The sequence below is a fragment of the Columba livia genome, chromosome 30, assembly GCF_036013475.1.
Source record: "Columba livia isolate bColLiv1 breed racing homer chromosome 30, bColLiv1.pat.W.v2, whole genome shotgun sequence".
Classification (NCBI taxonomy): domain Eukaryota; kingdom Metazoa; phylum Chordata; class Aves; order Columbiformes; family Columbidae; genus Columba; species Columba livia.
The window spans coordinates 1,035,300-1,052,819 of NC_088631.1; the positions used below are offsets into that span (position 1 = coordinate 1,035,300).

At 56.0% G+C, this 17,520-nt stretch overlaps 1 protein-coding gene and 2 pseudogenes across 1 annotated transcript; all 3 read left to right on the plus strand.

Annotated features, from left to right (window-relative positions):
• The first annotated feature begins 1,633 nt into the window (after window positions 1-1,633).
• AKAP8L (A-kinase anchoring protein 8 like) lies at window positions 1,634-15,777 on the plus strand. Its single transcript, XM_065043955.1, is given in 14 exon segments — window positions 1,634-1,760; window positions 2,708-2,740; window positions 3,002-3,218; window positions 6,153-6,621; window positions 7,072-7,193; window positions 7,277-7,328; window positions 7,571-7,607; window positions 8,383-8,464; window positions 8,466-8,489; window positions 10,180-10,321; window positions 10,535-10,640; window positions 12,591-12,721; window positions 13,080-13,175; window positions 14,746-15,777. Coding segments are annotated over 14 exon segments (1,959 nt in total). The 5' UTR covers window positions 1,634-1,747; the 3' UTR covers window positions 15,181-15,777.
• Window positions 5,096-5,214, plus strand: LOC135576786 (5S ribosomal RNA; annotated as a pseudogene).
• Window positions 14,181-14,299, plus strand: LOC135576787 (5S ribosomal RNA; annotated as a pseudogene).
• Window positions 15,778-17,520: the final 1,743 nt, after the last annotated feature.

The following is a 17,520-nucleotide window of genomic DNA, read 5'->3' on the forward strand; positions in this document are numbered from 1 at the left end:
GGATGTGGCCTTGACCTTGGAAATGGGGACACTGGGGTCAGGATGTGACCTTGACCTTGGAAATGGGGACACTGGGGTCAGAATTGACCCTGGAAATGGGGACACTGGGGTCAGGATGTGACCTTGACCTTGGAAATGGGGACACTGGGGTCAGAATTGACCCTGGAAATGGGGACACTGGGGTCAGGATGTGACCTTGACCCTGGAAATGGGGACACTGGGGTCAAGATGTGACCTTGACCCTGGAAATGGGGACACTGGGGTCGGGATGTGACCTTGACCTTGGAAATGGGGACACTGGGGTCAGGATGTGACCTTGACCCTGGAAATGGGGACACTGGGGTCAGGATGTGACCTTGACCCTGGAAGTGGGGACACTGGGGTCAGGATGTGACCTTGACCCCTGGAAATGGGGACACTGGGGTCAGGATGTGACCTTGACCCTGGAAATGGGGACACTGGGGTCAGGATGTGACCTTGACCCTGGAAGTGGGGACACTGGGGTCAGGATGTGACCTTGACCCTGGAAGTGGGGACACTGGGGTCACGATGTGACCTTGACCCTGGAAATGGGGACACTGGGGTCACGATGTGACCTTGACCCTGGAAATGGGGACACTGGGGTCACGATGTGACCTTGACCCTGGAAGTGGGGACACTGGGGTCAGGATGTGACCTTGACCCCTGGAAATGGGGACACTGGGGTCAGAATTGACCCTGGAAATGGGGACACTGGGGTCAGGATGTGACCTTGACCCTGGAAATAGGGACACTGGGGTCGGGATGTGACCTTGACCTTGGAAATGGGGACACTGGGGTCAGAATTGACCCTGGAAATGGGGACACTGGGGTCGGGATGTGACCTTGACCTTGGAAATGGGGACACTGGGGTCAGGATGTGACCTTGACCCTGGAAATGGGGACACTGGGGTCAGGATGTGACCTTGACCCCTGGAAATGGGGACACTGGGGTCAGGATGTGGCCTTGACCCCTGGAAATGGGGACACTGGGGTCAGGATGTGGCCTTGACCCCTGGAAATGGGGACACTGGGGTCAGGATGTGGCCTTGACCCCTGGAAATGGGGACACTGGGGTCAGGATGTGGCCAAATCTCACGAACATGGGGACCCACATGTGGCTCCATGCCCTGGGATATGGGGACATGGGGGTGACATGACCCTGTTCTAAACTATGGGGACACCGGGTCAGGGCGAGGCCACGCCCACGGTGGCCACAACCACGGGCGGTGTGTCCCTTTAAATGCTGCCGCGCGGGTCCCCGGCGGGGCGGGGCTTCCTCAGCCTGAGCCAATAGCAGCGGGCGCCGCGGCGCGGGGAGGCGGGTGTGCTGTCCCATTGGCTCGCACAGGGGCAGCCCGCCCCTTCGCTAGCCAATCACAGATCAGAGCAGTGGCGCTCACGGCACCTCGCGAGGTTTACCAATCACCGCTCGCCTTTGCGGCTCCCCATTGAGCGAGAAACCCCCAGCGACCTGATTGACATCCCCACCCACCAATCGCCGCGGGGGCCGCCCCGTGGCACGCCAGGGAGGCGGCGAGCGGCATCCAATGAGACCCTCTCATCACGCGGGGAGGCTGGACCAACAGCGGCGGGGCGCAGGGCCGCTGACCAATGAGAGCTGGGGAGGCGGAGCGGCGCGGCCAATGGGGCGGGGAGGGCGGGGCCCGCGCGCCGCCGTTACCGTGTCGCGCAGGAGGAGGCGGCGGCCGCCGGCGGCGCCGCCATCATGAGTTACTCAGGTGAGGGGCGGCGGCGCCGCAAGATGGCGGCGGGGGCGGCCCCGCGGGGCACCGGGGGGGTGTCTGTGAGGCGGGGGGATCCCGCGCCCCACGGGGGGCGGCGGGCGCTGCCGCTTCCCGCTTCCCGCAGGGCCTGAGGCGCCTCCTGCCCCGTCCCCTCGGAGCCCCCGGTGGCCTCGCCCCCCCCCCACCCCCCCGCGCTGTTTCTGACAGGAAAATTACTCAAAATTATGCTTTTTACCCCTCGTTCCTGTGGCGAATTCCTCGGCCGTTCTTCTCCTCGCCCGGTTTAGCGGCGCTTTTACCTTTTCCGCTCGTTAATCTTGAGGTTTTACCCCTTTGGCTCCTCACCTGTGGAGCGAAGCGTTTTCCCGCTTTATTCACCATCATTCCTTTGATTCTCTGAGGAAAAACTTCAAATTCAAGGGGAAATCACCATAAGAACCCTCAAGGTGTTGCCGCTTCCCACATGGATTGAGGCGTTTTGCATACAAACCCTGGCTAACGAGGCTGGAATTAATTAACACGGGAAATTAACTGGGGAAACTAACGGTTTCTCGCCCGGGACAAAGCGCGGAGACATTTTACCCCAAAGCATCAATCCCCACGTAGATAATGACATTAAAATACCTCAAATTGCCTTAATCCTGCTTATTTTAGGGCTTTATCCCGCATGAGACCCCAAACATTTCACCCAAATTTCAGCTCTGAAAATGATTCCGGGCAGCTCGGCTTAAAATTAAACCTGTTTTGTGTAAGACGAGCGAATGGTTTTGACGTCTCGTCGCCGAGGTGACGTTTAAAGTCCCATTTTGGCCGTTTGCTGTAAAATTAATGGATTTTTGGGAGCGCCGCTCCGCTTGGAAGCCGCAAAACGACCGTTTCTTCATCAGCGAGCGCCGCGCTAACGAGAAACTCGTTTCTAATTGCTCTGTGCTCTTTTCTAGGTTATGGAGACTGGAACTCGGGGACAAATCGAGGCAAGTACAGTAAAACCATGAGGAAATTGTCGACAAATTGCTTCGTTACCTTCCAGGAGGGAACTAAACGCTTTGGTTGTGTTTTATGGGACTTAAAGGCATCAATTGTTCCGCTCAACCTTGACGAGGTTTATTAATGACTTAAATAGAAATTGGAGCGGTGTTTTTAATTATAACGCCCCGCGGTTTTTCCGTGGGGTAATAAACGTATTAACGAAGCCGGATATCAAGCAAAGCGTTGAGTTGTCGCTGTCGTTCCAGGTTATGAGGGTTATGGTTACGGCTATGGCTACGGTCAGGACAACTCGGGGAGTTACGGCTACGGCGTCGCCGCCTCCAATTCGTGGGAAATGGGCAATTCGGACGTGGACGTGAACCCCGAGGGCTCCGGAGGCGCCGAAATGGGGAAGATGAACCAGCGCTTGGACATGGTGCCGCACATGGACGCCGACGCCGTGCCGGGCGGGCACTACGACAGGTAACGAGCCCATTAAGCTCATTAAGGGTTGTTCCTCCACTCTTTGTGCCTTTTCCAGCCACAGGTGGGTGCTAACGACCTCATTAAGCTCATTAAGGGTTGTTCCTCCACTCCTTGTGCCTCCTCCAGCGTCACGAGGCGGCTCCATCGTCCTCCTAAAATAGGATTTAACGCTTAATTTTCATCAGTATCTTGCAAAAATAGATGTAAATGCGGCTTTTCGGGCGGGTTCTTAAGGAAAATCATCATTATGATGAATGAATTTATGATTATGAATGTTCTCATTATGATTATGAACGGCACCTCGGCCACGAGACGTCAAAACCATTCGCTCGTCTTACACAAAACCAGGTTTAATTTTAAGCCGAGCTCCCCGGAACCATTTTCAACGTTGAAATTTGGGTGAAACGTTTGGGATCTCGCGCGGAATAAAGCCCTAAAATAAGCGGGATTAAGGCAATTGGAGGTAGAGCGGTTCTAAGCAAAACAAGGCGCTATTTCATACTTAATCCCAGCTTAAGTCACAATATCATATTTAAGTCTGATGAAGGCGTTGATTGCAGCGAGGGTTTTGTAGCCAATCACCCACCTCCCCGCTGATCATTATTAACGCTTAAATACTAAAAATGGGATTATTTCCCCATCTATTTCAAATTTATGAATGTACGCTGTAGATTTTAAGCCAGGACTTGGTATTTTTACCAAGTGGGCGCTTTTTAATGCCTAAAATGAGTAAAACGTTTTCTCCTGATATCGGAGCGGGGAAAACATCATTTTCGCCCCAATTCCTCCCTCTGTGCACTCAATGGGACGATGGGGCCTCGTTAGACAGGGCTTATTTGGCCTCACGATCTTTTATTCAGTATCAGGTCACTCCAAGCGCCCCAAATCCCCTACAAAACCTTTTAATATCGTCAATATTAAAAATGTTTCGCTGCTTCCTTTCCAGGAGGGAAAAAATGCATCGAGATCATTGTTGGCTCCCAAGTTGGGGAAAGTGGTTGATGAAGGGGTGGGGAGTGAGGGAAGATGGGTCTGCAATGGGGTTTTGGTTGCGCCAAAGCGTCGCTTGAGTAACCAGGGGGGGAATCTGGCTATTGTGGGACTGTTTGTGGGTGAGGTGACTGCGAACCGGGGAAGGGGAGAAGCCAGAGGGTCGTGGGCAATGGGGCAGAGGCCACTTGGGGTCTGGATCCAGTGCAGAGCCCCAGGGGTCTGTATTATTCAATATATCCATCAATGATTTGGATGAGGGAATAGAGCGAGTGTCACCCAGTTTGCTGGTGACACCAAGCTGGAGCAGTGGTGACACTGGAGCTGTGCTGCCATCAGAGACCTGGACAGGCTGGAGAGGAGAAATTCAGTGAAACAGAACAAGTGTAGAGTGTTGATGTGGGCAGGAACAAGCCCGGGGTGCAGTGTGAGTTGGGGAATGAGCTGTTGGAGAGCAGCGTAGGGGAAAGGGAGCTGGGGGTCCTGGGGACAGCAGGGGGACCATGAGCCAGCACTGGGCCCTTGTGGCCAGGAAGCCAATGGGACCTGGGGGGGTTAGAAGGGGGTGGTCAGTAGGTCAGAGAGGTTCTCCTGCCCCTCTGCTCTGCCCTTTAGTTCAAATATAATGAACATATACTTGGGGAACATATATATATATATATATATAGCCATAGCACCCTGGGAATGCCACATCTCATCTGATCTGGGAAGCTAAGCAGGGTCGGGCCCGGTCAGTGCTTGGATGGGAGACCAGTGGGACATGGGGGGGATTAGAAGGGGGTGGTCAGTAGGTCAGAGAGGTTCTCCTGCCCCTCTGCTCTGCCCTTTAGTTCAGATACTACCAGGATATACTTGAAGAACATATATATATACATATATATAATATATACAGCCATAGCACCCTGAGAACGCCCCATCCCGTCTGCTCTGGGAAGCTAAGCAGGGTCGGGCCCGGTCAGTGCTTGGATGGGAGACCAGCTGGGAATAGCGGGTGCTGTGGGCTGAGCCAGCACTGGCCCTTGTGGCCAGGAAGCCAATGGGACCTGGGGGGTTAGAAGGGGGTGGTCAGTGGGTCAGAGAGGTTCTCCTGCCCCTCTGCTCTGCCCTGGGGAGGCCACACCTGGAATAGTGTGTCACATCTGGAATAGTGTGTCCAGTTGTGGCCCCTCAGTTCAAGGACAGGGAACTGTTGAGAGTCCAGCACAGGGCAATGAAGATGCTGGAGGGAGTGGAGCATCTCCTGTGTGAGGAAAGGAATAAAGAGCTGGGGCTCTGGAGCTGGAGAAGAGGAGACTGAGGGGGGACATTCATGGTGATCAATATGGAAAGGGGGAGTGTCAGGAGGATGGAGCCATCGGTGACAATAGGACAAGGGGCAATGGGTGCAAACTGGAACACGGGAGGTTCTGCTTGAATATGGGAAGCAACTTGTTTGGGGTGATGGTGGCAGAGCCTGGCCCAGGCTGCCCAGGGGGGTTGTGGAGTCTCCTTCTGTGCAGACATTCCAACCCGCCTGGTTCCTGTGTAACCTCATCTGGGTGTTCCTGCTCCATGGGGGGATTGCACTGGATGAGCTTTGAGGTCCCTTCAACCCCTGACATTGTGTGAGTTGTGAGGATGAGCAGCTCCTGCTTCGCTCCGGCTGCTCCTCAACCTCATTTTGCAGCAGGCGAGGCCAAAACCTCCACTGGCCGATGAACCTTTGCTCGATGAGGTCAGTTTTGTAGTGATTTTAAAGGATTTTGGTCATTCTGGAAGAAAAGGGCTCCTTGGCATCGGGGTTTTCCTGTACCTAAAGTTTTCCAGCTCCTCCACCACCAGAACCAAAACCTTTGAGCTCCACCAGCAGCAAAATGTGTCCCTATTGAAAAACAAGCCGAAAAACCCCATTTTGACCACTTTTAACTCACCGGCGACGTCCGCCCGTCGCGTCTCTTGCAGGTACGACTCGTACGACCCCTACGACTCCAGATCTCCAATGAACGACCGCAACATGTACCGCTCCGGCTACGACTACGACTACACCGAATCGGAACACGACAACGACAACGCCTACGAGGGGCCCTACGATAACTTCTACGGGAACCGTCGCGAGCAGTATCACAACCGATACAACCGGGACAACTTTGCTCAACGGGGGCAGAACTGGGGCCGGGACGGTCGCAACAACCGCTCCGGCTCGTCCCCGTACGGCGGGCGCGCGGGGGGACAGTGGGACGAGCCCCCACCGGCCGTTGCTTCTCGAGGCTTCGGCTCCAACCGCCTCCCATCCCTTTTCTCCCACAACATCATCCCCGAGCTCAACATGTTCCAGGGCATGCGGGGATTTTCGGGAAATATGCGGTACGGGGGAGGGATGATGAAACAACGCATGAGGAGAAACTGGAGGATGTGGGACTCGGATTTTAGAGTGAGTATTTGTGCCGTATCGCTCGAATCGCGCGGTTATTTCCTGACAGACGGGCTCCAAAATACACCCCGGGGAAGCAAGAAGCTTTGTAGCGGCTTTTCCCCTGTGCTCGGTCACGGAGCAACATTGATACAGGATTGTGTCCCCACCTCGGAGCCGGGAAAACATCTATTTCCCCCCAATTCCTCTCTCCGTGCGCTCGATGGGGCCTCGTTAGACGGGGCTTTTGATCCAGGAGATGTTTAAACCCTCAAAATGTTGAAGGAAGGAGAATCTTACGGCCTTTTGGGGTGTAATTCCTTATATTCTGGGGTATGCCGTGGTGGGTTATCCATCCTGATCAAACTTAACGCACGAAGCGTCGCTCGCTAAAAACCCACTAAATAAGCCATTTTTATTGCGGATTAATCCCGTGAGGATTAACTTCTCAAACCTCCCTCTCCCTCCCAGAGAAAGAAAATGAGGAAAGACCCCACGGCGAAGAAACGGAAGCAAACGAACAGCTCGGACGAGCCCGACAGCAAAGCGGCCAAGACGGACTGTTCCGACAACTCCGACTCGGACAACGGTGAGTCTTTATTTTAGGCGCCGACGCGGGTTTAACGCACCGGTTGATCCGGTTCTTTCTAGCGATGCCGCGTTTCTTTCAGACGAGGGAACTGGAAGGAGAATCGGGGGAAAGAGAAGACAGAGAGGGTTCCAGAGGCGTGAGTAGCTCTTGGAAAGCGCTTTATTGGATGAAAAGCCACGGTGAGGGTGGATCCCCACCTTATTCCCAAAGGGATTCGGCTGAGTTTGGGGTGAGGATGGGAAGATAAAGCTCCCGTAAGGAAGCGCCGGTGCGCCGGGAGCTTCTCGGCTTCACCGTGTGGAAATGCGGTGAAATACCTGTTTAATTAAAAACTCTCTTAATGGGTTTAACTTTAACCTCCCGCCATTGTGTTCGCAGGAGGGGGAGGATGAAGAAGGGAGAGATTCGGAGAAAGGTGAGTTGGGAGCTCCGCGCTGAGGGCTCGACGCGATATTTGCAATTAAACCCCGTCTAATTAGCGCCTTGGAGTCTTTGTTTTGGCCCTTCTGGTCTTGTTCATCTGAGTTGATCTGAGCCTTGCTCCCCCCCCCCTTGCTCCCCCCCCCCTTGCTCCCCCCCCCCTTGCTCCCCCCCCCCTTGCCTCCCCCCCCCCTTGCTCCCCCCCCCCTTGCTCCCCCCCCCCTTGCTCCCCCCCCCCTTGCTCCCCCCCCCCCTTGCTCCCCCCCCCTTGCTCCCCCCCCCCTTGCTCCCCCCCCCCCTTGCTCCCCCCCCCTTGCTCCCCCCCCCCTTGCTCCCCCCCCCATGCTCCCCCCCCCCCTTGCCCCCCCCCCCTTGCCCCCCCCCCTTGCCCCCCCCCCTTGCTCCCCCCCCCTTGCTCCCCCCCCCTTGGTGACGGGCAATGCGGCCGCGCAGAAAACCAGCTCTTCTGTCCCCAAAATCAATGCTGGAAACTCAGCCGGGTGTTATTGGATCGTCGGGCTGTGTTAATCAAACCTGTAATTAATGAACTATTCAAAACCTTATCAAACTCCAGAAGGGAAGAGTAATTACAATCAAGAGCTGGGAAGTCACATTAGAGTCTGCGGTTCCCTCCACTCACCAAAACTGCCCCAGCGTGGCTTTTTTAGGGGAAAATAGCTAATTGGGGTGGGCGATGCTGTGCTTTGTGTGTTGGTCGCGCGAGGCCTCGGCTCGTTAGGGGAATCGTTGTTAACGAGCTGTTTGCCCAGGTGCGCTGACCATCCAGGAGGAGATCAGCCAGATCAAGCGCAAACTGCAGGCGGGGCGGAAAACCCAGGGCAGCAGAAGAAGAGGCACGGGACCGCATGGTGGAGAGGTCGGCGCTCCTCACTGCCTCGGCTTGCTTGGATTGCTTCCTTTGGATCTTAATCTGCTTCCCCCCCTCCTTGTGTCCCCCCCCCCTTGTGTCCCCCCCTTTCCCCCCCTTGTGTCCCCCCCCCTTGTGTCCCCCCCCCCTTGTGTCCCCCCCCTTGTGTCCCCCCCCCCTTGTGTCCCCCCCCCTTGTGTCCCCCCCCCTTGTGTCCCCCCCCCTTTGTTCCCCCCCCCTTGTGTCCCCCCCCCTTGTGTCCCCCCCCTTGTGTCCCCCCCCCCTTGTGTCCCCCCCCCCTTGTGTCCCCCCCCCTTGTGTCCCCCCCCCTTGTGTCCCCCCCCTTGTGTCCCCCCCCCTGTGTCCCCCCCCCTTGTGTCCCCCCCCCTTGTGTCCCCCCCGCCTTGTGTCCCCCCCGCCTTGTGTCCCCCCCGCCTTGTGTCCCCCCCGCCTTGTGTCCCCCCCGCCTTGTCCCCCCGCCCCCCCGCCTTGTGTCCCCCCCGCCTTGTGTCCCCCCCGCCTTGTGTCCCCCCCCCCCTTGTGTCCCCCCCCCCTTGTGTCCCCCCCCCTTGTGTCCCCCCCCCTTGTGTCCCCCCCCCCCCTTGTGTCCCCCCCCTTGTGTCCCCCCCCCCTTGTGTCCCCCCCCCTTGTGTCCCCCCCCCTTGTGTCCCCCCCCTTGTGTCCCCCCCCCCTTGTGTCCCCCCCCCTTGTGTCCCCCCCCCCTGTGTCCCCCCCCCCTTGTGTCCCCCCCCCCTGTGTCCCCCCCCCCCTTGTGTCCCCCCCCCCTTGTGTCCCCCCCCCTTGTGTCCCCCCCCCTTGTGTCCCCCCCCCCTTGTGTCCCCCCCCTTGTGTCCCCCCCCCTTGTGTCCCCCCCCCTTGTGTCCCCCCCCCTTGTGTCCCCCCCCCTTGTGTCCCCCCCCCTTGTGTCCCCCCCCCCTTGTGTCCCCCCCCCCTTGTGTCCCCCCCCCCCTTGTGTCCCCCCCCCCCTTGTGTCCCCCCCCCCTTGTGTGTCCCCCCCCCCCCTTGTGTGTCCCCCCCCCCCCTTGTGTCCCCCCCCCCCCCTTGTGTCCCCCCCCCCCCTTGTGTCCCCCCCCCCCCCCCATTGTGTCCCCCCCCCCCCTTGTGTCCCCCCCCCCATTGTGTCCCCCCCCCCCCCTTGTTCCCCCCCCCCCCTTGTGTCCCCCCCCCCCCTTGTGTCCCCCCCCCCCCCCTTGTGTCCCCCCCCCCCCCTTGTGTCCCCCCCCCCCCCCCCCTTGGTGTCCCCCCCCCCCTCCTTGGTGTCCCCCCCCCCTCCTTGGTCCCCCCCCACCTTGTTCCACCCCCTTACTCACCCCCCCCTTGCTCACCCCCCTTTGTTCCCCCCCCCGTTGCTCCCCATCCTCCTTGCCCCCCCCGCCCCCCCCTTTCCCCCCCTCCTTCCTTGCCCCCCCGCTCCCTTGCCCCCCCCTCCTCTTGCCCTCCCCCTCTTGACCCCCCTTGCCCCCCCGCCCCCCTTTCCCCCCTCCTTCCTTGCCCCCCCCTCCTCTTGCCCTCCCCGTCTTGCCCCCCCCTTGCCCCCACTCTCCTCTCTATCCCCCGTCTCCTTCCTTCCCCCCTTCCTTTTCTTTTAGTACATCCGTAACATGCTTGGAGACCTCATTAATCGAATTACTTAATTAGCTTACCCCTTGAAGTCTCGCTCCTCGGCCTCTCTCGGCAGGATCCAGTTCGTGTGCTCGCTGTGCAAGTACCGAACCTTCTACGACGACGAGATGAACAGTCACCTGGAGAGCAAGTTCCACAAGGAGCATTTCAAGTTCGTGGGAACCAAGTTACCCCAACAAACGGCCGATTTCCTCCAGGTGAGCTGCCGCTTGCGTCTCCATCCCCTCCGCTTTACATTTGGGTTGATTAATTATGATTATTCATATTATAATTAATTTGGAGACGCCCTGAAGCTCCCAAACTCCCCCTCTGAGTAACCTCGTTGCAAAGCGCTCCAAAAAGCGGAGTAAACTCGGGTTTAAGCGTCGGAGCCGCTGCTCGGGGTGACCGGGAAACGTTCTGTCGTCCAGGAATACGTCGCCAATAAAACGCGCAAAACCGAGGAGCGGCGCCAAGCGATCGACGACATCAACGCGGTGATCCAGCAGATCTACAGGGACCAGGATCTCACGCAAGGTCGGAGTTCTGTGCCCGATCGGCCGCCGCGGGGGCTCCGTTCATAGGGAGCTCGTGGTGGCCAAAGCGGGAGGTTGTGGTGGCCAGAAAGCAGCACTTGTGGTGGCCAAAGGCCAGAGCGTGTGGTGGCCAAAGACCAGAGCTCACGGTGGCCAAACTGGGAGCATGTGGTGGCCAAAAGCCAGTACTCGTGGTGGCCAAAGACCAGAGCTCACGGTGGCCAAATTGGGAGCTTGCGGTGGCCAAATTGGGAGCTTGCGGTGGCCAAAAATCAGAGCTTGCGGTAGCCAAAACCCAGAGTTCATGGTGGCCAAAAGCCAGTGCTCACGGTGGCCAAACTGGGAGCTTGCAGTGGCCAAAAACCAGCGCTTGTGGTGGCCAACCTGGAGGTTGTGGTGGCCAGAAAGCAGCACTTGCAGTGCCCAAAATGGGAGTGCGTGGTGGGCAAAGGCCAGAGCTTGTGGTGGCCAAAGACCAGCGCTTGTTGTGGCCAAATTGGGAGCTCGCGGTGGCCAAAAACCAGCACTCGTGGTGGCCAAACTGGGAGGTTGTGGTGGCCAGAAAGCAGCACTTGCAGTGCCCAAAATGGGAGCTCGCGGTGGCCAAAGACCAGAGCTCGCGGTGGCCAAACTGGGAGCATGTCGTGGCCAAAAGCCAGTGCTCGTGGTGGCCAAAAGCCAGTGCTCGCGGTGGCCAAACACCAGAGCTCACGGTGGCCAAACTGGGAGCTTGCAGTGGCCAAACACCAGCACTTGTGGTGGCCAAACCAGGAGCTCATGGTGGCCAAAAACCAGCACTTGTGGTGGCCAAACCAGGAGCTCATGGTGGCCAAAAACCAGCACTTGTGGTGGCCAAACCAGGAGGTTGTGGTGGCCAGAAAGCAGCACTTGCAGTGCCCAAAATGGGAGTGCGTGGTGGCCAAAGACCAGAGCTCACGGTGGCCAAACTGGGAGCTTGCGGTGACCAAACACCAGCACTTGTGGTGGCCAAACCAGGAGCTCATGGTGGCCAAAATCCAGCGCTTGTGGTGGCCAAAAACCAGCGCTTGTGGTGCTCAAAAACTGGGATCTTGCAGTGGCCAAAACCCAGAGTTCATGGTGGCCAAATGGGAGCTTGTAGTGGCCAAAACCCAGAGTTCATGGTGGCCAAACCAGGAGCACATGGTGGCCAAAAACCAGCACTCGCGGTGGCCAAACCAGGAGGTTGTGGTGGCCAGAAAGCAGCACTTGCAGTGCCCAAAATAGGAGCGCGCGGTGGCCAAAGACCAGAGCTTGCGGTGGCCAAACTGGGAGCATGTGGTGGCCAAAAGCCAGTGCTCATGGTGGCCAAACACCAGCACTTGTGGTGGCCAAACCAGGAGCTCATGGTGGCCAAAACCAGCGCTTGTGGTGGCCAAAATCCAGCGCTTGTGGTGGCCAAACCAGGAGCTCATGGTGGCCAAAAACCAGCGCTTGTGGTGGCCAAAAACCAGCGCTTGTGGTGGCCAAAAACCAGCACTTGTGGTGGCCAAACCAGGAGCTCATGGTGGCCAAAAACCAGCACTTGTGGTGGCCAAAAACTGGGATCTTGCAGTGGCCAAAACCCAGAGTTCATGGTGGCCAAATGGGAGCTTGTGGTGGCCAAAACCCAGAGCTCATGGTGGCCAAAACCCAGAGCTCACGGTGGCCAAATGGGAGCTTGTGGTGGCCAAAACCCAGAGCTCATGGTGGCCAAAACCCAGAGCTCACGGTGGCCAAATGGGAGCTTGTGGTAGCCAAAACCCAGTGCTCATGGTGGCCAAACCAGGATCACATGGTGGCCAAAGAACAGACCTTGTGGTGGCCAAAAACCAGCACTCGCGGTGGCCAAACCAGGAGCTTGCGGTGGCCAAACCCGCACGTAGAATTCAGGCGGGGCCGAGGTCCGTCTCGCGGGTTATGTTGCGGCGCGTGACGCTGGTTTGGCTTGCAGACGTGGGCATGGAGCATTTCATCAAGAAGGTGGAGGCTGCTCACTGCGCCGCCTGCGACCTCTTCATCCCCATGCAGTTCGGCCTCATCCAGAAACACCTCAAGTCGCTCGACCACAACCACAACCGCCGGGTGAGCCGGAGCCCCAATTCGGGGCGGGTTTGCTTAATTCGCTTCTTGAAACCAGTGGGGGCTTTTCACCATCCTCTTCGGTGCTTCTTTCCACGGTTTACGGTTAATTTTGATGGTTTTATATCCCCCCAAACCTCAATCTGCCATTAATTGGATGGTTTTACGTCCCCTTCGCGACGCCGTCGATGGAGGCGTTCGCAGGATTAAACCCCCTCCCGCAAATCCTCCCAACGCAAGACCTTGTTTCAAGCTTTTCTCACCTAAACGTGTCATCACCCGCCGAGCTCTGACTAATTAACGGCCTCGCGTTAATTGAGGGCAAAGTCTAAGTGCGTTTTGTGCTTTTCTCGCCGTCCAGGCCATGATGGAGCAGTCCAAGCGCTCGTCGCTCGTGGTGGCGAGGAGCATCCTCAACAACAAGCTCATCAGTAAGAAACTGGAGCGGTACCTTAAGGTGGGTGTCCAGCCAGAGCTCAATTTTGAGGCGATTCGGGGTGTTTTGAGAACATATCGGATTCCTGGTCGCTGCTATCGAGTCTGCGGTGCGGGTGACTCATTCATCATCTCCTGAGTGACTAGGATGAGCTTAAACTTGGGCCTAAGACCCAACTATTCCACATGATCTACCTTGACTTGAGTAAGGGATTTGGCACAGCATCCTCACAGAGCAACAGAGTCTGGAGGAGCGGGTGGTGAGGTGACTGCGAACCGGGGAAGGGGAGAAGCCAGAGGGTCGTGGGCAATGGGGCAGAGGCCACTTGGGGCCTGGATCCAGTGCAGCGCCCCAGGGGTCTGTATTATTCAATATATCCATCAGTGATTTGGATGAGGGAATAGAGCGAGTGTCACCCAGTTTGCTGGTGACACCAAGCTGGAGCAGTGGTGACACTGGAGCTGTGCTGCCATCAGAGACCTGGACAGGCTGGAGAGGAGAAATTCAGTGAAACAGAACAAGTGTAGAGTGTTGATGTGGGCAGGAACAAGCCCGGGGTGCAGTGTGAGTTGGGGAATGAGCTGTTGGAGAGCAGCGTAGGGGAAAGGGAGCTGGGGGTCCTGGGGACAGCAGGGGGACCATGAGCCAGCACTGGGCCCTTGTGGCCAGGAAGCCAATGGGACCTGGGGGGTTAGAAGGGGGTGCTCAGTGGGTCAGAGAGGTTCTCCTGCCCCTCTGCTCTGCCCTTTAGTTCAGATACTATCAGGATATACTTGGGGAACATATATATATACATATATATATATATATAATCTATGCACCCTGAGATAACCTGATCTCACCTGATCTGGGAAGCTAAGCAGGGTCGGGCCCGGTCAGTGCTTGGATGGGAGACCAGTGGTACATGGAGGGCATTAGAAGGGGGTGGTCAGTAGGTCAGAGAGGTTCTCCTGCCCCTCTGCTCTGCCCTTTAGTTCAGATACTATCAGGATATAGTTGGGGAACACATATATATACACATATAACATATACAGCCATAGCACCCTGAGAACGCCCCATCCCGTCTGCTCTGGGAAGCTAAGCAGGGTCGGGCCCGGTCAGTGCTTGGATGGGAGACCAGCTGGGAATAGCGGGTGCTGTGGGCTGAGCCAGCACTGGCCCTTGTGGCCAGGAAGCCAATGGGACCTGGGGGGGTTAGAAGGGGGTGGTCAGTAGGTCAGAGAGGTTCTCCTGCCCCTCTGCTCTGCCTGGGGAGGCCACACCTGGAATAGTGTGTCACATCTGGAATAGTGTGTCACATCTGGAATAGTGTGTCAGTTGTGGCCCCTCAGTTCAAGGACAGGGCCACGTTCCTGTGTCACCTCAGCTGGGTGTTCCCGCTCCGGGGGGTTGGATGGATGAGCTTTGAGGTCCCTTCCAACCCCACATTCTGGGATTCTGTGTCCACTAATATCAGCGGTTGACGTTTTGGGGTTCGGGATCCGCTTGTTTGGCCGCTTGTGGTGCTGCCATAACGCTGCATTTTGGGGAGGGTTTCCCGGTGCGGATTCTTCGAAGCGGCAGCAGACGAACGTTTGTCTTCTTGTTTTAGGGTGAGAATCCGTTCACGGACGACCCCGAAGAAAAGGAGGAGCACGAGGAAGGAGAAGGAGGAACCAGCGGAAACGTGGAGGAAGGAACAGCGGAAGGAGGGGATGAAAACAAGGATGAGGAGGAAAACCCGGAGGAGGAAAACCCGGAGGAGGAAAACCCAGAGGAGGAAAATCCGGAGGAGGAAAATCCCGAGGAGGAAAACCCAGAGGAGGAAAATCCCAAAGAGGAAAACCCAGAGGAGGAAAATCCGGGTGATGAAACTAAAGATCCCGACAAATCGGAAGATACAGATCCCGAGAAATCGGAAGCGGAAGGAGCCGAAAACGAGGGGGGAGCGAGAAGAACCGGAGACAGAGACACAAACGGAGGCACCAACGCAACCGGGGGAAGACGCGGAGCAGCCGGATTCGGCGCCGGCCGAGGAAGAGGATGAGGAGGAAGGTGAGGAAGCCGCCGCAGCGCCTGACGCCGAGTAACCGCCGAGTGGCGAAGACCCGTTGTTTCCTTTCGAAACCATATCCGTGAATTTCATAGCACACGTTCCGAGTTCTCATTCTAAACACATTTAGGCAGTTGAAGCCTTTACTGTAAAGTGGTTTATTTTGAAAAATAGATGAATTTTTGTCTCTTTTTGTTACCAAATCTTCATTTTCGTAGCTCGGTTTAGTGCGGTCTCTTTTTTAGATGGCTTTGTACTAGGAGATTTTCCTTTCGAGCATGTGTGCAAACCTGTGCGACTTCATCCGGCCAACGGAACTTATTTCCCTTTAAATTGACATATTTTCTATATTTAACAAAAATGTGGTTTGTCCCCTTCGCTTGTCTGTCTGAAAACACCCCAAATTCCATTCCGGGGGGTTTAATTAAGTTCTGCGTAACATCCACGCGACCGTAACGTTCCCCCGGATGTTTTATTCTTCATTGAAACGCGGAACGAAACTTAAACGGTGTCGACGTTGTGTTGTTTGTAAAATGTTTTCATTGGAAAGGTGGATGTTTGGTGAGTGGAGATAAAAAAGGACCTTCCTGAGATCGCCTGTGACTCTGCCTTCATTTCCTGGTAAAGCTCGGGAGAGGTTCGACTTAGACCCGGCCTACAAACCCGCGCTCTGGGTTGTTCCTTGGGTTGGGCTCCGGCTTTATTGCAGCGCTGCGGATGGAGCTGTAAATGCTTAATTGAAGCTGCTGTTGGTTAATTATCACCTGGAATGTGGATTGTCCTGCCTGAAATGAGGGAGGAATAGAGAAATCAGCGTTTAGGACGTGAAAACTCTTTGTACGAGCCAAGTTTTCCCCCAGCAAAGGAGATTTAGGTGTTGACGTGAAGATGAAAAGGCTGAGACTTGTGGCTTTTCCTACAACGAGTCCGACGTGTCCGTGACATCCTCGGCGAGAACTGGGGTGGAGATAGATGTGATGAGCTCCAGAATATTGACCGTTTCACCCACTTTGTGCCGGGATGGATGTGATGAGCTCCAGAATATTGAACATTTCACCCATTTTGTGCCGGGATGAATGTGATGAGCTCCAGAATATGGAACATTACACCCATTTCATGTCCAGGATGGATGTGATGAGCTCCAGAACATTGAACATTTCACCCACTTTGTGCTGGGATGGATGTGATGAGCTCCAGAATATGGAACATTTCACCCATTTCATGTCCAGGATGGATGTGACGAGCTCCAGAACATTGAACGTTTCACCCATTTTGTGCCGGGATGGATGTGACGAGCTCCAGAATATTGAACATTTCACCCATTTCATGTCCAGGATGGATGGGACAAACTCCAGAATATTGAACATTTCACCCACTCTGAGCTGGGGATGGATGTGATGTGCTCCAGAATGTTGACCATTTCTCCCATTTTGTGCCGGGATGAATGTGACGAGCTCCAGAACATTGAACGTTTCACCCACTTTGTGCCAGGATGGATGTGACGAGCTCCAGAATATGGAACATTTCACCCATTTTGTGCCGGGATGAATGTGACGAGCTCCAGAGTATTGAACATTTCACCCACTCTGAGCTGGGGATGGATGTGACGAGCTCCAGAATATTGACCATTTCACCCATTTTGTGCCAGGATGGATGTGATGGACTCCAGAATATTGACCATTTCACCCATTTTGTGCTGGGGATGGATGTGACGAGCTCCAGAGTATTGAACATTTCACCCACTCTGAGCTGGGGATGGATGTGATGAGCTCCAGAATATTGAACATTTCACCCATTTCATGTCCAGGATGGATGTGACGAGCTCCAGAACATTGACCATTTCACCCATTTTGTGCTGGGGATGGATGTGACGAGCTCCAGAATATTGACCATTTCACCCATTTTGTGCCAGGATGGATGTGACGAGCTCCAGAATATTGAACATCTCACCCACTTCTGCTGGGGATGGATGTGATGAGCTCCAGAATATTGAACATTTCACCCATTTCATGTCCAGGATGGATGTGATGAACTCCAGAATATTGACCATTTCACCCATTTTGTGCTGGGATGGATGTGACGAGCTCCAGAAATGGTACAATTCACCCACTTTGTGCTGGTGATGAATGCAACACCCTCCAGAAAATGAACCATTTCACCCATTTCGTGCTGGAAACGGATGCAACACCCTCCAGAAAATGAACCATTTCACCGCTCCGTGCCCGTAGGTTTGTTCCCCATGAAACACCCACCCGGTCACCGCGGCGTCACCCCCTCGCCTCCCCGCACCATCACCCCGTCTCCCGTGAACAACGTGTCCAACCCGTCCTGGAG